Source organism: Oncorhynchus gorbuscha, linkage group LG15, assembly GCF_021184085.1.
Source record: "Oncorhynchus gorbuscha isolate QuinsamMale2020 ecotype Even-year linkage group LG15, OgorEven_v1.0, whole genome shotgun sequence".
Classification (NCBI taxonomy): Eukaryota; Metazoa; Chordata; class Actinopteri; order Salmoniformes; family Salmonidae; genus Oncorhynchus; species Oncorhynchus gorbuscha.
This window is the reverse complement of record NC_060187.1, coordinates 973,991-994,156: the sequence shown is the minus strand read 5'-3', so window position 1 is coordinate 994,156 and position 20,166 is coordinate 973,991. Positions and strand designations below refer to the sequence as shown.

Genomic DNA, 20,166 nt, shown 5'->3' with positions numbered 1-20,166 from the left:
AGCTAGGACACATGGGTAAGGAACACATTGCTGAGCTAGGACACATGGGTTAGGAACACATTGCTGAGCTAGGACACATGGGTTAGGAACACATTGCTGAGCTAGGACACATGGGTTAGGAACACATTGCTGAGCTAGGACACATGGGTTAGGAACATATTGCTGAGCTAGGACACATGGGTTAGGAACACATTGCTGAGCTAGGACACATGGGTTAGGAACACATTGCTGAGCTAGGACACATGGGTTAGGAACACATTGCTGAGCTAGGACACATGGGTTAGGAACACATTGCTGAGCTAGGACACATGGGTTAGGAACACATCCACATACTTGCGTAGATTCGGTTTGCTCCCAGCAGAACTCTGCTAGGCGACGCGAATGTCTGTGTTCGCATACTCCCTTAAAAGACCTCGCTTGAATAACAAGATAAGAAGTGGTAATTTGACTGTTTGTCCCTCTTGAGACGCCGTAGCAGCAACACAGACTATACTACTTCCTCAATAGTCCAAATGAATCTAAGATGAATACATCAGGTATGAATTTAGACTTTTTTGCATAGTAGGTCATATTCATTCTATTTTACATTAAAGATATTTGGTCAAGTATTTTTCAAGTGAAAACTACTATTTGCTTTTTGAATGACGACAAACAATGAATTCAAGAAAACCCATCCATAGTGCCTACACCTACTAGGAGTAGTACTGTTGACCAATCACAGACAAGGGGCAGGGGGACGGGCTTCACACCTCCACCTTCCAGGGGACGAGCCAACTGTTATTCTGTCTCTCAGGGGAGGGTCCCGGGGACGAGCCAACTGTTATTCTGTCTCTCAGGGGAGGGTCCCGGGGACGAGCCAACTGTTATTCTGTCTCTCAGGGGAGGGTCCCGGGGACGAGCCAACTGTTATTCTGTCTCTCAGGGGAGGGTCCCGGGGACGAGCCAACTGTTATTCTGTCTCTCAGGGGAGGGTCCAGGGGACGAGCCAACTGTTATTCTGTCTCTCAGGGGAGGGTCCCGGGGACGAGCCAACTGTTATTCTGTCTCTCAGGGGAGGGTCCCGGGGACGAGCCAACTGTTATTCTGTCTCTCAGGGGAGGGTCCCGGGGACGAGCCAACTGTTATTCTGTCTCTCAGGGGAGGGTCCCGGGGACGAGCCAACTGTTATTCTGTCTCTCAGGGGAGGGTCCCGGGGACGAGCCAACTGTTATTCTGTCTCTCAGGGGAGGGTCCCGGGGACGAGCCAACTGTTATTCTGTCTCTGTGTCTAACTGTTTGTCTAACTGTGTTACGTCATTCCCCAGGGGAGGGGCCTGTAGACGAGCTGACAATGGAGCGCACCATGGAGGCATTGGAGCGTCATTGCCATGACAACATGAACCACGCCATCGACACGGTAGAAGGGCTGGGCATCGAGTATGACGAGGATGTCATCTGTGACGTGTGTCGCTCCCCCGACAGCGAGGAAGGCAACGACATGGTCTTCTGTGACAAATGTAACATCTGTGTTCATCAGGTAGGAACCTGACCACCTGATGACTATAGAAATGTAATACTAATGATAAACTGGGTGGTCCCTGAATGCTGATTGGCTGACAGCCATGGTATATCAGACCGTATACCACAGTTATGACGAAACATTTATTTTTACTGCTCTAATTATGTTGGTAACCAGTTTATAATAGCAATAAGGCACCTTGGCGGTTTGTGGTATATGGCCAAGGGCTAATAATAATAATAATAATATATGCCATTTAGCAGACGCTTTTATCCAAAGCGACTTACAGTCATGTGTGCATACATTCTATGTATGGGTGGTCCCGGGGATCGAACCCACTACCCTGGCGTTACAAGCGCCATGCTCTACCAACTGAGCTACAGAAGGCTAAGGGCTGTGGTATATTGCCGTGGTATATTGGTCATATACCACACCTCATTGGGCCTTATTGCTTAAATATACTCTGAGCAGTGGAGGCTCCTCAGCAGAGGACGGGGAGGACTATCCTCCTTAGTGAATTTGGTGAAGTCATTTTTAGATAAAACTTATACTAAATATATTCACGTCACCACATAATTGATTTAAAACACACTGTTTTGCAATAGTCTACAGTAGCCTCAACAGCACTCTGTATGGTAGCACCATGGTGTAGCCGGAGGACAGCTAGCTTCCGTCCTCATCTGGGTACATTGACTACAAAACCTAGGAGTCTCATGGTTCTCATGGTTCTCACCCCCTCCATAGATTTACACAGTAATTATGACAACTTCCAGAGTAAGTCCTCCATCCTATCGGAGCTCTTGCAGCATGAACTGACATGTTGTCCACCCAATCAAAGGATCAGAGAATGACTCTAGTACTGAAAGCATAAGCTACAGCTAGCTAGCACTGCAGTGCATAAAATGTGTTGAGTAGTTGACTCAAAGAGAGAGGAAGACAATAGTTGAACCGTTTTGAACGAATACATTGCTTCAAAAAGCTTTTGTTTTTACAGATGTTTTGCCTCCGGGGCCTGCCGGTATAACTACTAAACTGCTTACTGACTGTACACTGTACTGCATGTTTTTAGCGGGTTTTTAACACATTAGTTCTATTAGCTATGTTGACTATGACGTTACTTTAGCAAATATGGTGACAACGATGTAGGCTGTGTGTAGCGGTTATGATATGAATGTTTTTGGTAAGGATTTTTCGCCTGGTCACAGACAGCTGATGTGTTGTATATTGAAGTCTATAAGTGAAGGGAAACGGTGAGAGGAGGAGAGCGCGTAGAGGTCGAGAAGGAATACAACGTGGCTGCTATGAAAGTGAACTGTGTTTACGTGTGATCAGGGGTGTATTCATTCCGCCTATTCTGTTGAAAAACATTTCTTAAACGGAAGCAAACAAAATGAGGATAAACATACCTGAATTTGGCCTAGCTGTTGGACTAATGCTTACTCCCTAGATCAGCTAGATGCAGGCAAGCGCGTGCAAGGCGCTATTGAATGTATGACTGTCTGACACCTCAAATTTGTCTCAACTTCTGTGCATCTACATTGTAAACTTTCATTCATTATGCTAGGTTGTAGTAACCTCATGATGGGTATAGCGGAAATTAGAGTATCATGTAGTAGCATGAACCTATCACTGTTAAATTGAGCTGGGTGAATGGAATATGAATGACAGTCATCCAATATGCTGTAATAGAAATTAGGCCATGCTCATGAAAAAATACTATTAATCGTCCTCCCTCATCTTAAACATCACCGACTGACAGTGAATTAAATATAAAGGCAACATGCAACAATTTCAGAGATTTTACTGAGTTACAGTTAAAATAATGAAATCAGTCAATTCATTAGACCCTAATCTATGCACTTAAATATCAAATGGAGGTCGCTTTTCCCATTGTTCATTCTCATGCCAGCCAGGTAGGCTATACTCCTGTTGTAAAGACAAGCAATGTGCTTAATATTAGGAAAGTTGAGAAGTAAATATAGTAGGCCTGGCCTATAGAAAGCTGGTAGGATCCTCCTCTTTTTATTAGAGGCCATCACTCTGTTTTCTCGCGCATGTGCATAGCCTATAGAAATGTTGTGTAACATGAGCTCATGGGCTCTCATCAAGTGTTTGATTAGATTTTAGGTCTCATTTGCATTGATGTCAGAGTGATTAGAGGGAGAATAGAGTGCTGAGTACCAGGCAGTTAGCAAGTTTGGAAGGTTACAAATGACCATCAGTAGCATTAGAGCTTTGGAGAAGCCTAATTACCGTGACTTGACTGCCTTCATGACGTGACTGGCGGTGTGGTGGTAATACGGTCAAATGAGAGCGAGAAGCTTTTTGTGCGTATGGAACATTTCTGGGATCTTTTATATCAGCTTGGAACCAACACTTCATGTGTTACGTTACGTGTTGTTCGGTATAGATGAGTGCATCTAATAAACTGGCCACGGAGTATATTTCGTTTTGAGGAGGGCAACGTCGTGGTCTTCTGTGACAAGGCAACATCTGTTTACCAGGTAGGAATCTATGTCCTCATTTAGTATGGCTGTTGAAGGGGCCGTCTGTCTCTCTCCTGCCCCCCCCTGCCCAGGCGTGTTATGGTATAGTGAAGATACCATGTGTAGTCCTAACTCTCTCTCTCCCTCTCCCCTCTCTCCCCTCTCTCCCTCCCCCTGCCCCCCCCCTACCCAGGTGTGTTATGGTATAGTGAAGATACCATGTGTAGTCCTAACTCTCTCTCTCCCTCTCCCTCTCCCCTCTCTCCCCTCTCTCTCCCTCCCCCTCCCCCCCCCCTACCCAGGTGTGTTATGGTATAGTGAAGATACCATGTGTAGTCCTAAATCTCTCTCTCTCCCCCCCCAGGCGTGTTATGGTATAGTGAAGGTACCAGATGGTAACTGGCTGTGCAGGACGTGTGTCCTGGGCATCGACCCCCAGTGTCAGCTGTGCCCCATCAAGGGAGGGGCGATGAAGGCTACGCGGGCGGGCACCAAGTGGGCACACGTCAGCTGTGCCCTGTGGATCCCTGAGGTAAAGGATGACTTCCGATTTACACCCAATTGCCTTTATAAACTCAGCAAAACAAGAAACGTCCTCTCACTTTCAACTGCGTTTATTTTCAGTGTAAATATTTGTATGAACATAACAAGATTCAACAACTGAGACATGAACTGAACAAGTTCCACAGACATGTGACTAACAGAAATGGAATAATGTGTCCCTGAACAAAGGGGGGTCAAAAAGTAACGGTCAGTATCTGGTGTGGCCACCAGCTGCATTAAGTACTGCAGTTTTTTTTTTTTTACCTTTATTTTACTAGGCAAGTCAGTTAAGAACAAATTCTTATTTTCAATGACGGCCTAGGAACAGTGGGTTAACTGCCTGTTCAGGGGCAGAACGACAGATTTGTACCTTGTCAGCTCGGGGGTTCGAACTTGCAACCTTTCGGTTACTAGTCCAACGCTCTAACCACTAGGCTACCCTGCCGCCCCAGTGCATCTCCTCCTCATGGACTGCACCAGATTTGCTAGTTCTTGCTGTGAGATGTTAAAAAAAATAAACCTCACTCTTCTACCAAGGCACCTGCAAGTTCACGGACACTTCTGGGGGGAATGGCAGAACACTGACATTCCTGTCTTGCAGGAAATTACGCTCAGAACGAGCAGTATGGCTGGTGGCATTGTCATGCTGGAGGGTCATGTCAGGATGAGCCTGCAGGAAGAGTACCGCATGAGGGAGGAGGATGTCTTCCCTGTAACGCACAGCGTTGAGATTTCCTGTAATGACAACAAGCTCAGTCTGATGATGCTGTGACACACCGCCCCAGACCATGACGGACCCTCCACCTCCAAATTGATCCCGCTCCAGAGTACAGGCCTCGGTGTAACGCTCATTCCCTCGAATGATAAACGCGAATCTGACCATCACCCCATATGAGACAACCGCAGCTCGTCAGTGAAGAGCACTTTTTGCCAGTCCTGTCTTGTCCAGCGACGGTGGGTTTGTGCCCATCGGCGACGTTGTTGCCGGTGATGTCTGTTGAGGACCTGCCTTACAACAGGCCTACAAGCCCTCAGTCCAGCCTCTCTCAGCCTATTGCAGACAGTCTGAGCACTGATGGAGGGATTGTGGCAGTTGTTGCCATCCTGTACCTGTCCCGCAGATGTGATGTTCGGATGTACCGATCCTGTGCAGGTGTTGTTACACGTGGTCTGCCACTGAGGACGATCAGCTGTCCTTCCTGTCTCCCTGTAGCGCTGTCTTAGGCGTCTCACAGTACAATTTGGGTTCCCAGTAGATTACAGCGGTGATAGACAGAGAGGTGGATAAAACGTGAACACCTTCAACATGTTGACACATTTTACTCCAACATCAGTAGACCGGAGCTAAAAGGCAAAGGAACAACACCATCTCCCCTCAGCATTCAAGCTGTCCTTGGCAGCTGATTCTGACCGGGACAAATACATTACAAGAGTGATAGGTAGGCTATGTTTATATGTTTAGTCTTTGGGCGCATATCCGCAGCTATAAACCAATTCTCAGTAGTTGAGAATAAGGGGTTTCAGCACCCTGATAAAGTGCTCAAGCCACATTATAAACTTCCCTCTTGCACCCATTTCAGCAAACCGGTGTGGTATCCTCTCTATATAAACAAGCCAAACCGGTGTGGTATCCTCTCTATATAAACAAGCCAAACCGGTGTGGTATCCTCTCTATATAAACAAGCCAAACCGGTGTGGTATCCTCTCTATATAAACAAGCCAAACCGGTGTGGTATCCTCTCTATATAAACAAGCCAAACCGGTGTGGTATCCTCTCTATATAAACAAGCCAAACTGGTGTGGTATCCTCTCTATATAAACAAGCCAAACTGGTGTGGTATCCTCTCTATATAAACAAGCCAAACCGGTGTGGTATCCTCTCTATATAAACAAGCCAAAACGGTGTGGTATCCTCTCTATATAAACAAGCCAAACCGGTGTGGTATCCTCTCTATATAAACAAGCCAAACCGGTGTGGTATCCTCTCTATATAAACAAGCCAAACCGGTGTAGTAACATGCTTTGTTTCAGGGAATCATGGCTCTCTCCGGATATACTGTCCATACAGCCAGCTGGGTTCTCAGTACATCGCGCAGACAGGAATAAAGAACTCTCCAGGAAGAAGAAAGGCGGGTGGTGTATGTTTCATGACCGTAGTACCTCCCAAGAGAATTCTCTTTGGTTATAGTCACAGCCGTGTATATTCCCCTCAAGCAGATACCACGACGGCCCTCAAATAACTAACCTGTACTTTATGCAAACTCAAAATCATATATCCTGAGGCTGCATTTATTGTAGCTGGGGATTTTAACAAAGAAAATTTGAGGAAAAAGCTACCAAAGTTCTATCAAAACACTGCCTGTAGTACTGCACCAAAAACTCTTGATCATTGTTGTTACTCCCCCTTCCTGGATGGCTTCAAGGCCCTCTCTTTGGCAAATCAGATCACCACTCCACTCTGCTCCTCCCTTCCTATAGGCAGAAACTCAAACAGGAAGTACCTGTGCTAAGGCCTATTCAATGCTGGTCTGACCAATCAGAACCCACGCTTCAAGATTGTTTTGATCACGCGGACTGGAATATGTTCCGGGTAGCCTCCGAGAATAACATTGACAAATACACAGATGCGGTGACTGAGTTCTTTAGGAAGTGACTGAGTTTATCAGGAAGTGTATAGGAGCTGTTGTACCCACTGTGACTATTAAAACCTACTCAAACGAGAAACTGTGGATAGATGGCAGCATTCGTGCAAAACTGAAAGCACGAACCACCGTATTTAACCACGGCAAGGTGACTGGGAATATGGTTGAATACAAAGTGTAGTTATTCCCTCCGTAAGGCAATCAAACAGGCTAAACGTCAGTACAGAGACAAGGTGGAGTCGCAATTTAACGACTCCGTCACGAGACTTATATCGAAAATCAAATCAAGAGTCGGCTTTCTATTCCGCAACAAAGCCTCCTTCACTCACGCTGCCAAGCTTACCCTAGTAAAACTGACTATCCTACCGATCCTCGACTTCGGCGATGTCATCTACAAAATCGCTTCCAACACTCTACTCAGCAAACTGGATGCAGTTTATCACAGTGCCATCCGTTTTGTCACTAAAGCACCTTATACTACCCACCACTGCGACTTGTATGCTCTGGTCGGCTGGCCCTCGCTACATATTCGTCGCCAGACCCACTGGCTCCAGGTCATCTACAAGGCCATGCTAGGTAAAGCTCCGCCTTATCTCAGTTCACTGGTTACGATGGCAACACCCATCCGTAGCACGCGATCCAGCAGGTGTATCTCACTGATCATCCCTAAAGCCAACACCTCATTCGGCCGCCTTTCGTTCCAGTACTCTGCTGCCTGTGACTGGAACGAATTGCAAAAATCGCTGAAGTTGGAGACTTTTATCTCTCTCACCAACTTCAAACATCAGCTATCTGAGAAGCTAACCGATCGCTGCAGCTGTACATAATCTATTGGTAAATAGCCCACCCATTTTCACCTACCTCATCCCCACAGTTTTTATTTATTTACTTTTCTGCTCTTTTGCACACCAATATCTCTACCTGTACATGATCATCTGATCATTTATCACTCCAGTGTTAATCTGCAATATTGTAATTATTCGCCTACCCGCCTACCTCCTTATGCCTTTTGTACACATTGTATATAGACTCTGTGTTATTGACTTGTTAATTGTTTACTCCATGTGTAACTCTGTGTTGTCTGTTCACACCGCTATGCTTTATCTTGGCCAGGTCGCAGTTGCAAATGAGAACTTGTTCTCAACTAGCCTACCTGGTTAAATAAAGGTGAAATAAAAAATAAATAAAATAAAAAATATTGCACAGTCTACAGAAAATCACGGATTACAATGGGAAAACCAGCCACGTCTCAAACACCGTCTTGCTCCCGGACAAGCTAAACACCTTCTTCTCTCGCTTTGAGGATAACACAGTGCCACCGACGTCTTGCTCTGGACAAGCTAAACACCTTCTTCACATTTAAGCGTGTTAACCCTCGCAAGACTGCTGGCCCAGAAGGCATCCCTAGTCACGTCCTCGGAGCATGCACAGACCAGCTGGCTGGAGTGTTTACAGACATATTCAATCTCTCCCTATCCCAGTCTGCTGGCCCCACATGCTTCAAGATGGCCACCATTGTTCCTGTACCCAAGAAGGCAAAGGTAACTGAACTAAATGACTATCGCCCCGTAGCACTCACTTCTGTTATCATGAAGTGCTTTGAGAGACTAGTTAAGGATCATATCACCTCCCCTACCTGAAATCCTAGACCCCCCCACTTCAATTTGCTTACATTCCTAATAGATCCACAGACGACGCAATCGCCATCGCTATAGACAAGAAGGATATCTATGTAAAAATGCTGTTCATTGACACTAGCTCAGCCTTCAACACCATAGTACCCTCCAAGCTCATCATTAAGCTTGGTGCCCTCGGTCTCAACCCTGCCCTGTACAACTGGGTCCTGGACTTCCTGATGGGCCGCCCACAGGTGGTGAAGGAAGGAAACGACACCACTACTACGCCAATCAACACTGGGGCCCCACAAGAGTGTGTTCTCAGACCTCTCCTGTATTCCCTGTTCACCCATGACTGCGTGGCCACGCACGCCTCCAATTCAATCACCAAGTTTGCAGGTGACACAACGGTAGTAGGCCTGATTACCAACAATGACGAGACTGCTTACAGGGAGGAGGTGAGGCCTCTCGGAGTGTGGCGTCAGGAAAGTAATCTCTCACTCAATGTCAACTAAACAAAGGAGATGATCGTGGACTTCAGGAAACAGCAGAGGGAGCAGCCCCCTATCCACATCGACGGGACAACAGTGGAGAAGGTGTAAAGTTTGAAGTTCCTCGGCGTACAAATCACGGATAAACTGAATTGGTCCACTCACACTGACGGTGTGGTGAAGAAGGCGCAACAGTGCTTCTTCAACCTCAGGAGGCTGAAGAAATTGGCTTGTCACCAAAACACTCAGATGCACAATTGAGGACTTCCTGTCAGGCTGTATCACTGCCTGCCCTACAGGACACCTACAGTCCTACAGGACAGCACCCGTTGTCACAGAAAGACAAAAAGTTCAAGGACAACCACTCGAGCCACTACCTGTTCACCCCGCTATCATCCAGAAGGCGAGGTCAGTACAGCTGCATCAAAGCAAGGACCAAGAGACTGCCTGTTCACCCTGCTATCATCCAGAAGGCGAGGTCAGTACAGCTGCATCAAAGCTGGGACCGAGAGACTGCCTGTTCACCCCGCTATCATCCAGAAGGCGAGGTCAGTACAGCTGCATCAAAGCTGGGACCGAGAGACTGCCTGTTCACCCCGCTATCATCCAGAAGGCGAGGTCAGTACAGCTGCATCAAAGCTGGGACCGAGAGACTGCCTGTTCACCCCGCTATCATCCAGAAGGCTATCATCCAGAAGGCGAGGTCAGTACAGCTGCATCAAAGCTGGGACCGAGAGACTGCCTGTTCACCCCGCTATCATCCAGAAGGCGAGGTCAGTACAGCTGCATCAAAGCTGGGACCGAGAGACTGCCTGTTCACCCTGTTCATCCAGAAGGCGAGGTCCAGCTGCATCATCCAGAGACTGCCTGTTCACCCCGCTATCATCCAGAAGGCGAGGTCAGTACAGCTGCATCAAAGCTGGGACCGAGAGAAGCTGTTTTTCAGTCTCTCTCAAGTTCATCAGATTGTTAAATAGCCATCACCAGCCAGCTACACTGGTTACTCAAACCTGCATATGAGTCTCTGCTGCCCCATATACATAGACATGGAGTCACTGGCCACTTTAATAATGTTTACATACTGCTTTACTCATTTCATATGTATATACTTTATTTTAGTCAATGCCACTGCTACTTTGCTCGTCTTAATATTTCTATAATTCTTAATTCCGTTCTTTTACTTTTACATGTGTGTATTGTTGTGAATTGTTAGATATTACTACACTGTTGGAGATAGGAACACAAGCATTTAGTTAGATACTACTGCACTGTTGGAGCTAGGAACACAAGCATTTAGTTAGATACTACTGCACTGTTGGAGCTAGGAACACAAGCATTTAGTTAGATACTACTGCACTGTTGGAGCTAGGAACACAAGCATTTAGTTAGATACTACTGCACTGTTGGAGCTAGGAACACAAGCATTTAGTTAGATACTACTGCACTGCTAGAAACACAAGCATTTCGCTAAATTTGTGTATGTGACCAATAGAATGCGGTTTTATTTGAGTGGGGGGATGTAATGCCCTACAGATACGCCCCCTTTAAGAGAGTCACAAGTGGGAAGCTGGCACAGGAGGCAGTGTCATGCTGCGTTCGTAACCAAGATGGAAGTGGGAAGCTGGCACAGGAGGCAGTGTCATGCTGCGTTCGTAACCAAGATGGAAGTGGGAAGCTGGCACAGGAGGCAGTGTCATGCTGCGTTCGTAACCAAGATGGAAGTGGGAAGCTGGCACAGGAGGCAGTGTCATGCTGCGTTCGTAACCAAGATGGAAGTGGGAAAATAACACATACGACTGAAATCCGCTGACGCCCCTCCAACTGGTAATTACTAGTGGGGAAACTGTCATCCTGAGCTCACACCTCTCCCACATGGTGACCTCTGACCTCATCTAAGGAAATGACCTCGATAACAGCATTTTCGGCAGTTGAACACAACAAAAATCAATGGATTAATGTGTTTTTCAACATTTATAATTTGGTTACAATCATGATAGCTGTACTTTTGGTTTATGGTTGACGCAGCTTCAAATCACATGAATGTATCCAGCTGGTATTTTCGACAGCTGGTAAATTCCCACCATCCACATGGTTACAAACGCAGCGTCTGAGTGGAAACTAGAGGCCCAATGAAACAACCCTGTCGCAACAGACAATACATTCTGAATAGGATTTCATTTTCTCGCTGTAACAAAGCGTGCCGAACCGTGACCCCGACCCTGCAATACGTACTGAACTGGGGGTTTGGTGAACAGTTTACAGTACGTACTGAACCGGGGGTTTGGTGAACTGTTTACAATACGTACTGAACCGGGGGTTTGGTGAACTGTTTACAATATGTACTGAACTGTTTACAGAATAGGGTTAGCCCAAATGAACTAGGTTGAACTGCCCAAATTTACAAGATGGAATGTAGGCAGTGTCAACTGTTTACCAAGATGGAAGTGGGAAGCTGGCACAGGAGGCAGTGAACTGTTTACAATATGTACTGAACAAGATGGAAGTTTACTGAAATACGCCCCTCCAACTGGTAATTACTAGTGGGAAACTGTTCCTGAGCTCACACCTCTCCCACATGGTGACCTCTGACCTCATCTAAGGAAATGACCTCGATAACAGCATTTTTGCAGTGAACACAACAAAAATCAATGGATTAATGTGTTTTTCAACATTTATAATTTGTTACAATCATGAACTGTTTACAATATGTACTGAACTGTTTACAATATGTACTGAACTGAACAGTTTACAATTTACAATAGGGTTAGCCCAAATGTACTGAACTGTTTACAATATGTACTGAACTGTTTACACATACGTACTGAACAGTTTACTCACACCTCTCCCACATGGTGACCTCGTACTGAACCAGGGGTTTGGTGAACTGTTTACAATATTTGGCACTGGTTTACAATACATACTGAACTGTTTACAAAGATGGTACTGAACTGTTTACAATATGTACTGAACTGTTTACAATGTACTGAACTGTTTACAATTTACAATGGGGAAACTGTCATCGTACTGAACATGGTTTACAATCACTGAACAGCATTTTTGGCAGTTGAACACAACAAAAATCAATGGATTAATGTGTTTTTACAATAATGTACTGAACTGGTTTACAATACGTCCACTGAACTGTTTCCCACCATCCACATGGTTACAAACTGTTGAGTACGTACTGAACTGTTTACAATACGCAATATGTACTGAACTGAACAGTTTACAATACGTACTGAACTGTTTACAATACGTACTGAACCGGGGGTTTGGTGAACTGTTTACAATATGTACTGAACTGTTTACAATATGTACTGAACTGTTTACAATATGTACTGAACTGTTTACAATATGTACTGAACTGTTTACAATATGTACTGAACTGTTTACAATACGTACTGAACAGTTTACAATACGTACTGAACCGGGGTTTGGTGAACTGTTTACAATATGTACTGAACTGTTTACAACTGTTTACAATATGTACTGAACTGTTTACAATATGTACTGAACTGTTTACAATGAATGTTTACTGAACTGTTTACAATGAACTGTTTACGTACTGAACTGTTTACAATACATACTGAACTGTTTACAATACTGAACTGTTTACAATACTGAACGTTTACTGAACCGTTTACAATACGTACTGAACTGTTTACAATACGTGAACTGAACGTGTTTACAATACGTTTACTGAACCACTGTTTACAATATGTACTGAACCATTTACAATATGTACTGAACTACTGAACTGTTTACAATACGTACTGAAATACTGAATACGTACTGAACCGTTTACAATACGTACTGAACTGTTTACAATACGTACTGAACTGTTTACAATACGTACTGAACCCGGGGTTTGGTGAACTGTTTACAATACGTACTGAACTGTTTACAATACGTACTGAACTGTTTACAATACGTACTGAACCGTTTACAATACGTACTGAACCGTTTACAATACGTACTGGACCGTTTACAATACGTACTGAACTGTTTACACTACGTACTGAACTGGGGGTTTGGTGAACCGTTTACAATACGTACTGAACCGTTTACAATACGTACTGAACCGTTTACAATACGTACTGAACCGTTTACAATACGTACTGAACTGTTTACAATACGTACTGAACTGTTTACAATACGTACTGAACCGGGGGTTTGGTGAACTGTTTACAATACGTACTGAACCGGGGGTTTGGTGAACTGTTTACAATACGTACTGAACCGTTTACACCCATACTTTAGAGCACTACTTTTAGCCCAAATGAAGGGTCCCTGAGGTTTAATCAGAGCCCATAGGGTTAGCCCAAATGAAGGGTCCCTAGGTTAGCTCAGAGCCCATAGGGTTAGCTCAAATGAAGGGTCCCTAGGTTAGCTCAGAGCCCATAGGGTTAGCCCAAATGAAGGGTTCTTGAGGTTAGCTCAGAGCCCATAGGGTTAGCCCAAATGAAGGGTCCCTAGGTTAGCTCAGAGCCCATAGGGTTAGCCCAAATGAAGGGTCCCTAGGTTAGCTCAGAGCCCATAGGGTTAGCCCAAATGAAGGGTCCTTGAGGTTAGCTCAGAGCCCATAGGGTTAGCCCAAATGAAGGGTCCGTAACCAAGATGGAAGTGGGAAGCTGGCACAGGAGGCAGTGTCATGCTGCGTTCGTAACCAAGATGGAAGTGGGAAGCTGGCACAGGAGGCAGTGTCATGCTGCGTTCGTAACCAAGATGGAAGTGGGAAGCTGGCACAGGAGGCAGTGTCATGCTGCGTTCGTAACCAAGATGGAAGTGGGAAAATAACACATACGACTGAAATCCGCTGACGCCCCTCCAACTGGTAATTACTAGTGGGGAAACTGTCATCCTGAGCTCACACCTCTCCCACATGGTGACCTCTGACCTCATCTAAGGAAATGACCTCGATAACAGCATTTTTGGCAGTTGAACACAACAAAAATCAATGGATTAATGTGTTTTTCAACATTTATAATTTGGTTACAATCATGATAGCTGTACTTTTGGTTTATGGTTGACGCAGCTTCAAATCACATGAATGTATCCAGCTGGTATTTTCGACAGCTGGTAAATTCCCACCATCCACATGGTTACAAACGCAGCGTCTGAGTGGAAACTAGAGGCCCAATGAATCAACCCTGTCACAACAGACAATACATTCTGAATAGGATTTCATTTTCTCGCTGTAACAAAGCGTGCCGAACCGTGACCCCGACCCTGCAATACGTACTGAACTGGGGGTTTGGTGAACAGTTTACAGTACGTACTGAACCGGGGGTTTGGTGAACTGTTTACAATATGTACTGAACTGTTTACAATACGTACTGAACAGTTTACAATACGTACTGAACCGGGGGTTTGGTGAACTGTTTACAATACGTACTGAACCGTTTACAATACGTACTGAACCGTTTACAATACGTACTGAACCGTTTACAATACGTACTGAACCGTTTACAATACGTACTGAACTGTTTACAATACGTACTGAACCGTTTACAATATGTACTGAACTGTTTACAATACGTACTGAACTGTTTACAATACGTACTGAACTGTTTACAATACGTACTGAACCGTTTACAATACGTACTGAACCGTTTACAATACGTACTGAACCGTTTACAATACGTACTGAACCGTTTACAATACGTACTGAACCGTTTACAATACGCACTGAACCGTTTACAATACGCACTGAACCGTTTACAATACGCACTGAACCGTTTACAATACGTACTGAACCGTTTACAATACGTACTGAACCGTTTACAATACGTACTGAACCGTTTACAATACGTACTGAACCGTTTACAATACGTACTGAACCGTTTACAATACGTACTGAACCGTTTACAATACGCACTGAACCGTTTACAATACGCACTGAACCGTTTACAATACGCACTGAACCGTTTACAATACGCACTGAACCGTTTACAATACGTACTGAACCGTTTACAATACGTACTGAACCGTTTACAATACGTACTGAACCGTTTACAATACGTACTGAACCGTTTACAATACGTACTGAACCGTTTACAATACGTACTGAACCGTTTACAATACGTACTGAACCGTTTACAATACGTACTGAACTGTTTACAATACGTACTGAACCGTTTACACTACGTACTGAACCGGGGGTTTGGTGAACTGTTTATAATACGTACTGAACCGGGGGTTTGGTGAACTGTTTACAATACGTACTGAACTGTTTACAATACGTACTGAACTGTTTACAATACGTACTGAACCGTTTACAATACGTACTGAACCGTTTACAATCCGTACTGAACCGTTTACAATACGTACTGAACCGTTTACAATACGTACTGAACCGTTTACAATACGTACTGAACCGTTTACAATACGTACTGAACCGTTTACAATACGTACTGAACTGTTTACACTACGTACTGAACCGGGGGTTTGGTGAACTGTTTACAATACGTACTGAACTGGGGGTTTGGTGAACTGTTTACAATACGTACTGAACCGTTTACACCCATACTTTAGAGCACTACTTTTAGCCCAAATGAAGGGTCCCTGAGGTTTAATCAGAGCCCATAGGGTTAGCCCAAATGAAGGGTCCATAGGTTAGCTCAGAGCCCATAGGGTTAGCCCAAATAAAGGGTCCCTAGGTTAGCTCAGAGCCCATAGGGTTAGCCCAAATGAAGGGTCCCTAGGTTAGCTCAGAGCCCATAGGGTTAGCCCAAATGAAGGGTCCTTGAGGTTAGCTCAGAGCCCATAGGGTTAGCCCAAATGAAGGGTCCCTAGGTTAGCTCAGAGCCCATAGGGTTAGCCCAAATGAAGGGTCCCTAGGTTAGCTCAGAGCCCATAGGGTTAGCTCAAATGAAGGGTCCCTAGGTTAGCTCAGAGCCCATAGGGTTAGCTCAAATGAAGGGTCCCTAGGTTAGCTCAGAGCCCATAGGGTTAGCTCAAATGAAGGGTCCTTCAGCTCCAATAAAATGTTTTATTTATTACCACACGGTGAAGAATGGCCAGAACAGTAAATCTGACAGTGTGTTCTTCATGTCTCTAGGTTAGCATAGCGTGTTGACAGTGTGTTCTTCATGTCTCTAGGTGAGCATAGCGTGTTGACAGTGTGTTCTTCATGTCTCTAGGTTAGCATAGCGTGTTGACAGTGTGTTCTTCATGTCTCTAGGTTAGCATAGCGTGTTGACAGTGTGTTCTTCATGTCTCTAGGTTAGCATAGCGTGTTGACAGTGTGTTCATGTCTCTAGGTGAGCATAGCGTGTTGACAGTGTGTTCTTCATGTCTCTAGGTGAGCATAGCGTGTTGACAGTGTGTTCTTCATGTCTCTAGGTGAGCATAGCGTGTTGACAGTGTGTTCTTCATGTCTCTAGCTGACTAACGGTCCCGTGTGTCTCTAGGTGAGCATAGCGTGTTGAGTGTGTTCTTCATGTCTCTAGGTGAGCATAGCGTGTTGACAGTGTGTTCTTCATGTCTCTAGGTGAGCATAGCGTGTTGACAGTGTGTTCTTCATGTCTCTAGGTTAGCATAGCGTGTTGACAGTGTGTTCTTCATGTCTCTAGGTGAGCATAGCGTGTTGACAGTGTGTTCTTCATGTCTCTAGGTTAGCATAGCGTGTTGACAGTGTGTTCTTCATGTCTCTAGGTGAGCATCGCGTGTCCAGAGAGGATGGAGCCCATCACCAAAGTGTCTCACATCCCCCCCTCCCGCTGGTCTCTCATCTGTAGCCTCTGTAAACTGAAGACTGGTGCCTGTATACAGGTGAGTAATGCTGTCTATGTGGAGGGTAGGGCCCGCTGTCTACTTGGAGGGTAGGGCCCGCTGTCTACGTGGAGGGTAGGGCCCGCTGTCTACGTGGAGGGTAGGGCCCGCTGTCTACGTGGAGGGTAGGGCCCGCTGTCTACGTGGAGGGTAGGGCCCGCGTGGAGGGTAGGGCCCGCTGTCTACGTGGAGGGTAGGGCCCGCTGTCTACGTGGAGGGTAGGGCCCGCTGTCTACGTGGAGGGTAGGGCCCGCTGTCTACGTGGAGGGTAGGGCCCGCTGTCTACGTGGAGGGTAGGGCCCGCTGTCTACGTGGAGGGTAGGGCCCGCTGTCTACGTGGAGGGTAGGGCCCGCTGTCTATGTGGAGGGTAGGGCCCGCTGTCTACGTGGAGGGTAGGGCCCGCTGTCTACGTGGAGGGTAGGGCCCGCTGTCTACGTGGAGGGTAAGGCCCGCTGTCTACGTGGAGGGTAGGGCCCGCTGTCTACGTGGAGGGTAGGGCCCGCTGTCTATGTGGAGGGTAGGGCCCGCTGTCTATGTGGAGGGTAGGGCCCGCTGTCTATGTGGAGGGTAGGGCCCGCTGTCTATGTGGAGGGTAGGGCCCGCTGTCTATGTGGAGGGTAGGGCCCGCTGTCTATGTGGAGGGTAGGGCCCGCTGTCTATGTGGAGGGTAGGGCCCGCTGTCTATGTGGAGGGTAGGGCCCGCTGTCTATGTGGAGGGTAGGGCCCGCTGTCTATGTGGAGGGTAGGGCCCGCTGTCTATGTGGAGGGTAGGGCCCGCTGTCTACCTGGAGGGTAGGGCCCGCTGTCTATGTGGAGGGTAGGTGAAGAACTGCACCATCCTGTTCCATGTGACGTGTGTCTTGGAGTAATATGTTTCTATTATTCTGATTTAGTTAATGATGTGTATATTCTGTTGTGTTGGGTCTCATCCCTCAGTGCTCAGTGAAGAACTGCACCATCCCGTTCCATGTGACGTGTGCCTTCGAGCACAGCCTGGAGATGAAGACTGTCCTGGATGAAGGAGATGAGGTGAAGTTCAGGTCCTACTGCCTGAAGCACAGCAAGCCCAAGAACCAGGCCTCCTCCGACCAACCAGCCCCCGGCCTCAGCCCCTGTCAACCAGCCCACAACAAGCAGTCCAAGGCAGGGGAGCCAGGCTCCGATCTCAGTCCGGCCCGGCCCAAACCCCCCGTAGACCCAGAGAGGGGGGGCCTGAGGGCCCAGAGGTTACTAGAACTAGAGGAGGAGTTTTCTACTCTGATTCACCCTGAGGAGCTGGCCCTGAACCTGGGCCTCCCTCCCAGCCTGCTGGACTTCATCTACCAGTACTGGAAACTGAAGAGGAAGAGCAACTTCAACCGTGCTCTGCTGCCCCCTAGTGAGGAGGAGGGTAACCTGCTGCTGTTGCCTCATGAAGACAGCATCCACACACGGATGAGGATGTTCATGCACCTCCGACAGGACTTAGAGAGGGTTAGTATGACTTATTAGTTAGATATTTAAAACTGAAATATTAGAAGAAGAAGGCTACACACGAATGAGGATGATCATGCACCTCAGACAGGACTTAGTGTGTGACTGGTTGATTATATTATGGCAGGGCTCGTCAACCCTGTTCCTGCAGAGAGACCCTCCTGTAGGTTGTCACTCTAACCCTGTTCCTGGAGAGGGAACCTCCTGTAGGTTTTAACTCCAACCCTGTTCCTGGAGAGAAACCCTCCTGTAGGTTTTAACTCCAACCCTGTTCCTGGAGAGAAACCCTCCTGTAGGCTGTCACACTAACCCTGTTCCCGGAGAGAGACCCTCCTGTAGGTTTGAACTCCGACCCTGTTCCTGGAGAGAGACCCTCCTGTAGGTTTGAACTCCAATGAGGCTCATCCATATGGTTTCTAGGTTAGCTCCAGGTACAGGGTTGGAGAGATGTAATGAGGCTCATCCATATGGTTTCTAGGTTAGCTCCAGGTACAGGGTTGGAGAGATGTAATGAGGCTCATCCATATGGTTTCTAGGTTAGCTCCAGGTACAGGGTTGGAGAGATGTAATGAGGCTCATCCATATGGTTTCTAGGTTAGCTCCAGGTACAGGGTTGGAGAGATGTAATGAGGCTCATCCATATGGTTTCTAGGTTAGCTCCAGGTACAGGGTTGGAGAGATGTAATGAGGCTCATCCATATGGTTTCTAGGTTAGCTCCAGGTACAGGGTTGGAGAGATATAATGTAATGAAGCTCATCCATATGGTTTCTAGGTTAGCTCCAGGTACAGGGTTGGAGAGATGTAATGAAGCTCATCCATATGGTTTCTAGGTTAGCTCCAGGTACAGGGTTGGAGAGATGTAATGAGGCTCATCCATATGGTTTCTAGGTTAGCTCCAGGTACAGGGTTGGAGAGATGTAATGAGGCTCATCCATATGGTTTCTAGGTTAGCTCCAGGTACACGTTTTCTGTGCCAGGTATAGGACCAGTCTATTATATTCTAGTTACTGAGGATCCTTACAGGTATTTAAATGTCTGTCTAGAAATGGGGTGGGCAAACTACGGATATCCGTTGAATTTCAAAATCCCGAACTGACACCTGAGCCAAAAAGTTTGCCCACCCCTGATTTAGAACATAGCCTCCTCTACCGTGTTGGGTCAATGTCTGCTCTCTTGACGGCCATGTTGTGTCCCCTACAGGTGAGGAACCTGTGTTATATGGTGAGTCGGAGGGAGAAGCTGAAACTGTCTCAGAGCAAGGCCCAGGAGCAGATCTTCAACCTCCACGTCAAACTGCACAACCAGGAGATCTCCGCTGGTAAGATACTGGTTGTGTGTCTGTGTGTCCTCTGTCCAGAAGAGGAACAGGTTAATGTTCTATCCTAGGGTGGAGTTGGGACTCATGGTGTTTGTCTCTCCAGGTTAATGTTCTATCCTAGGGTGTGGGAGGAGTTGGGGACTAACCCATCATTCTGATTGGCCCTCATGGTCTTTTCTCTCCACGTTAATGTTCTATCCTAGGGTGTGGGAGGAGTTGGGGACTAACCCATCATTCTGATTGGCCCTCATGGTCTTTTCTCTCCAGGTTAATGTTCTATCCTAGGGTGTGGGAGGAGTTGGGGACTAACCCATCATTCTGATT

General features: G+C 46.4%; 1 protein-coding gene across 1 annotated transcript in view; it reads left to right on the top strand.

Annotated features, from left to right (window-relative positions):
- LOC123996509 (protein Jade-3-like) overlaps nucleotides 1-20,166 on the top strand; it is a 46,468-nt gene that overhangs the window by 24,336 nt on the left and 1,966 nt on the right. The window contains exons 7-11 of the mRNA XM_046299899.1: nucleotides 1,305-1,516; nucleotides 4,349-4,516; nucleotides 16,933-17,049; nucleotides 17,987-18,523; nucleotides 19,725-19,842. Coding sequence (XP_046155855.1) covers nucleotides 1,305-1,516; nucleotides 4,349-4,516; nucleotides 16,933-17,049; nucleotides 17,987-18,523; nucleotides 19,725-19,842 — 1,152 coding nt within the window. The remainder of the gene's footprint in view (nucleotides 1-1,304; nucleotides 1,517-4,348; nucleotides 4,517-16,932; nucleotides 17,050-17,986; nucleotides 18,524-19,724; nucleotides 19,843-20,166) is intronic.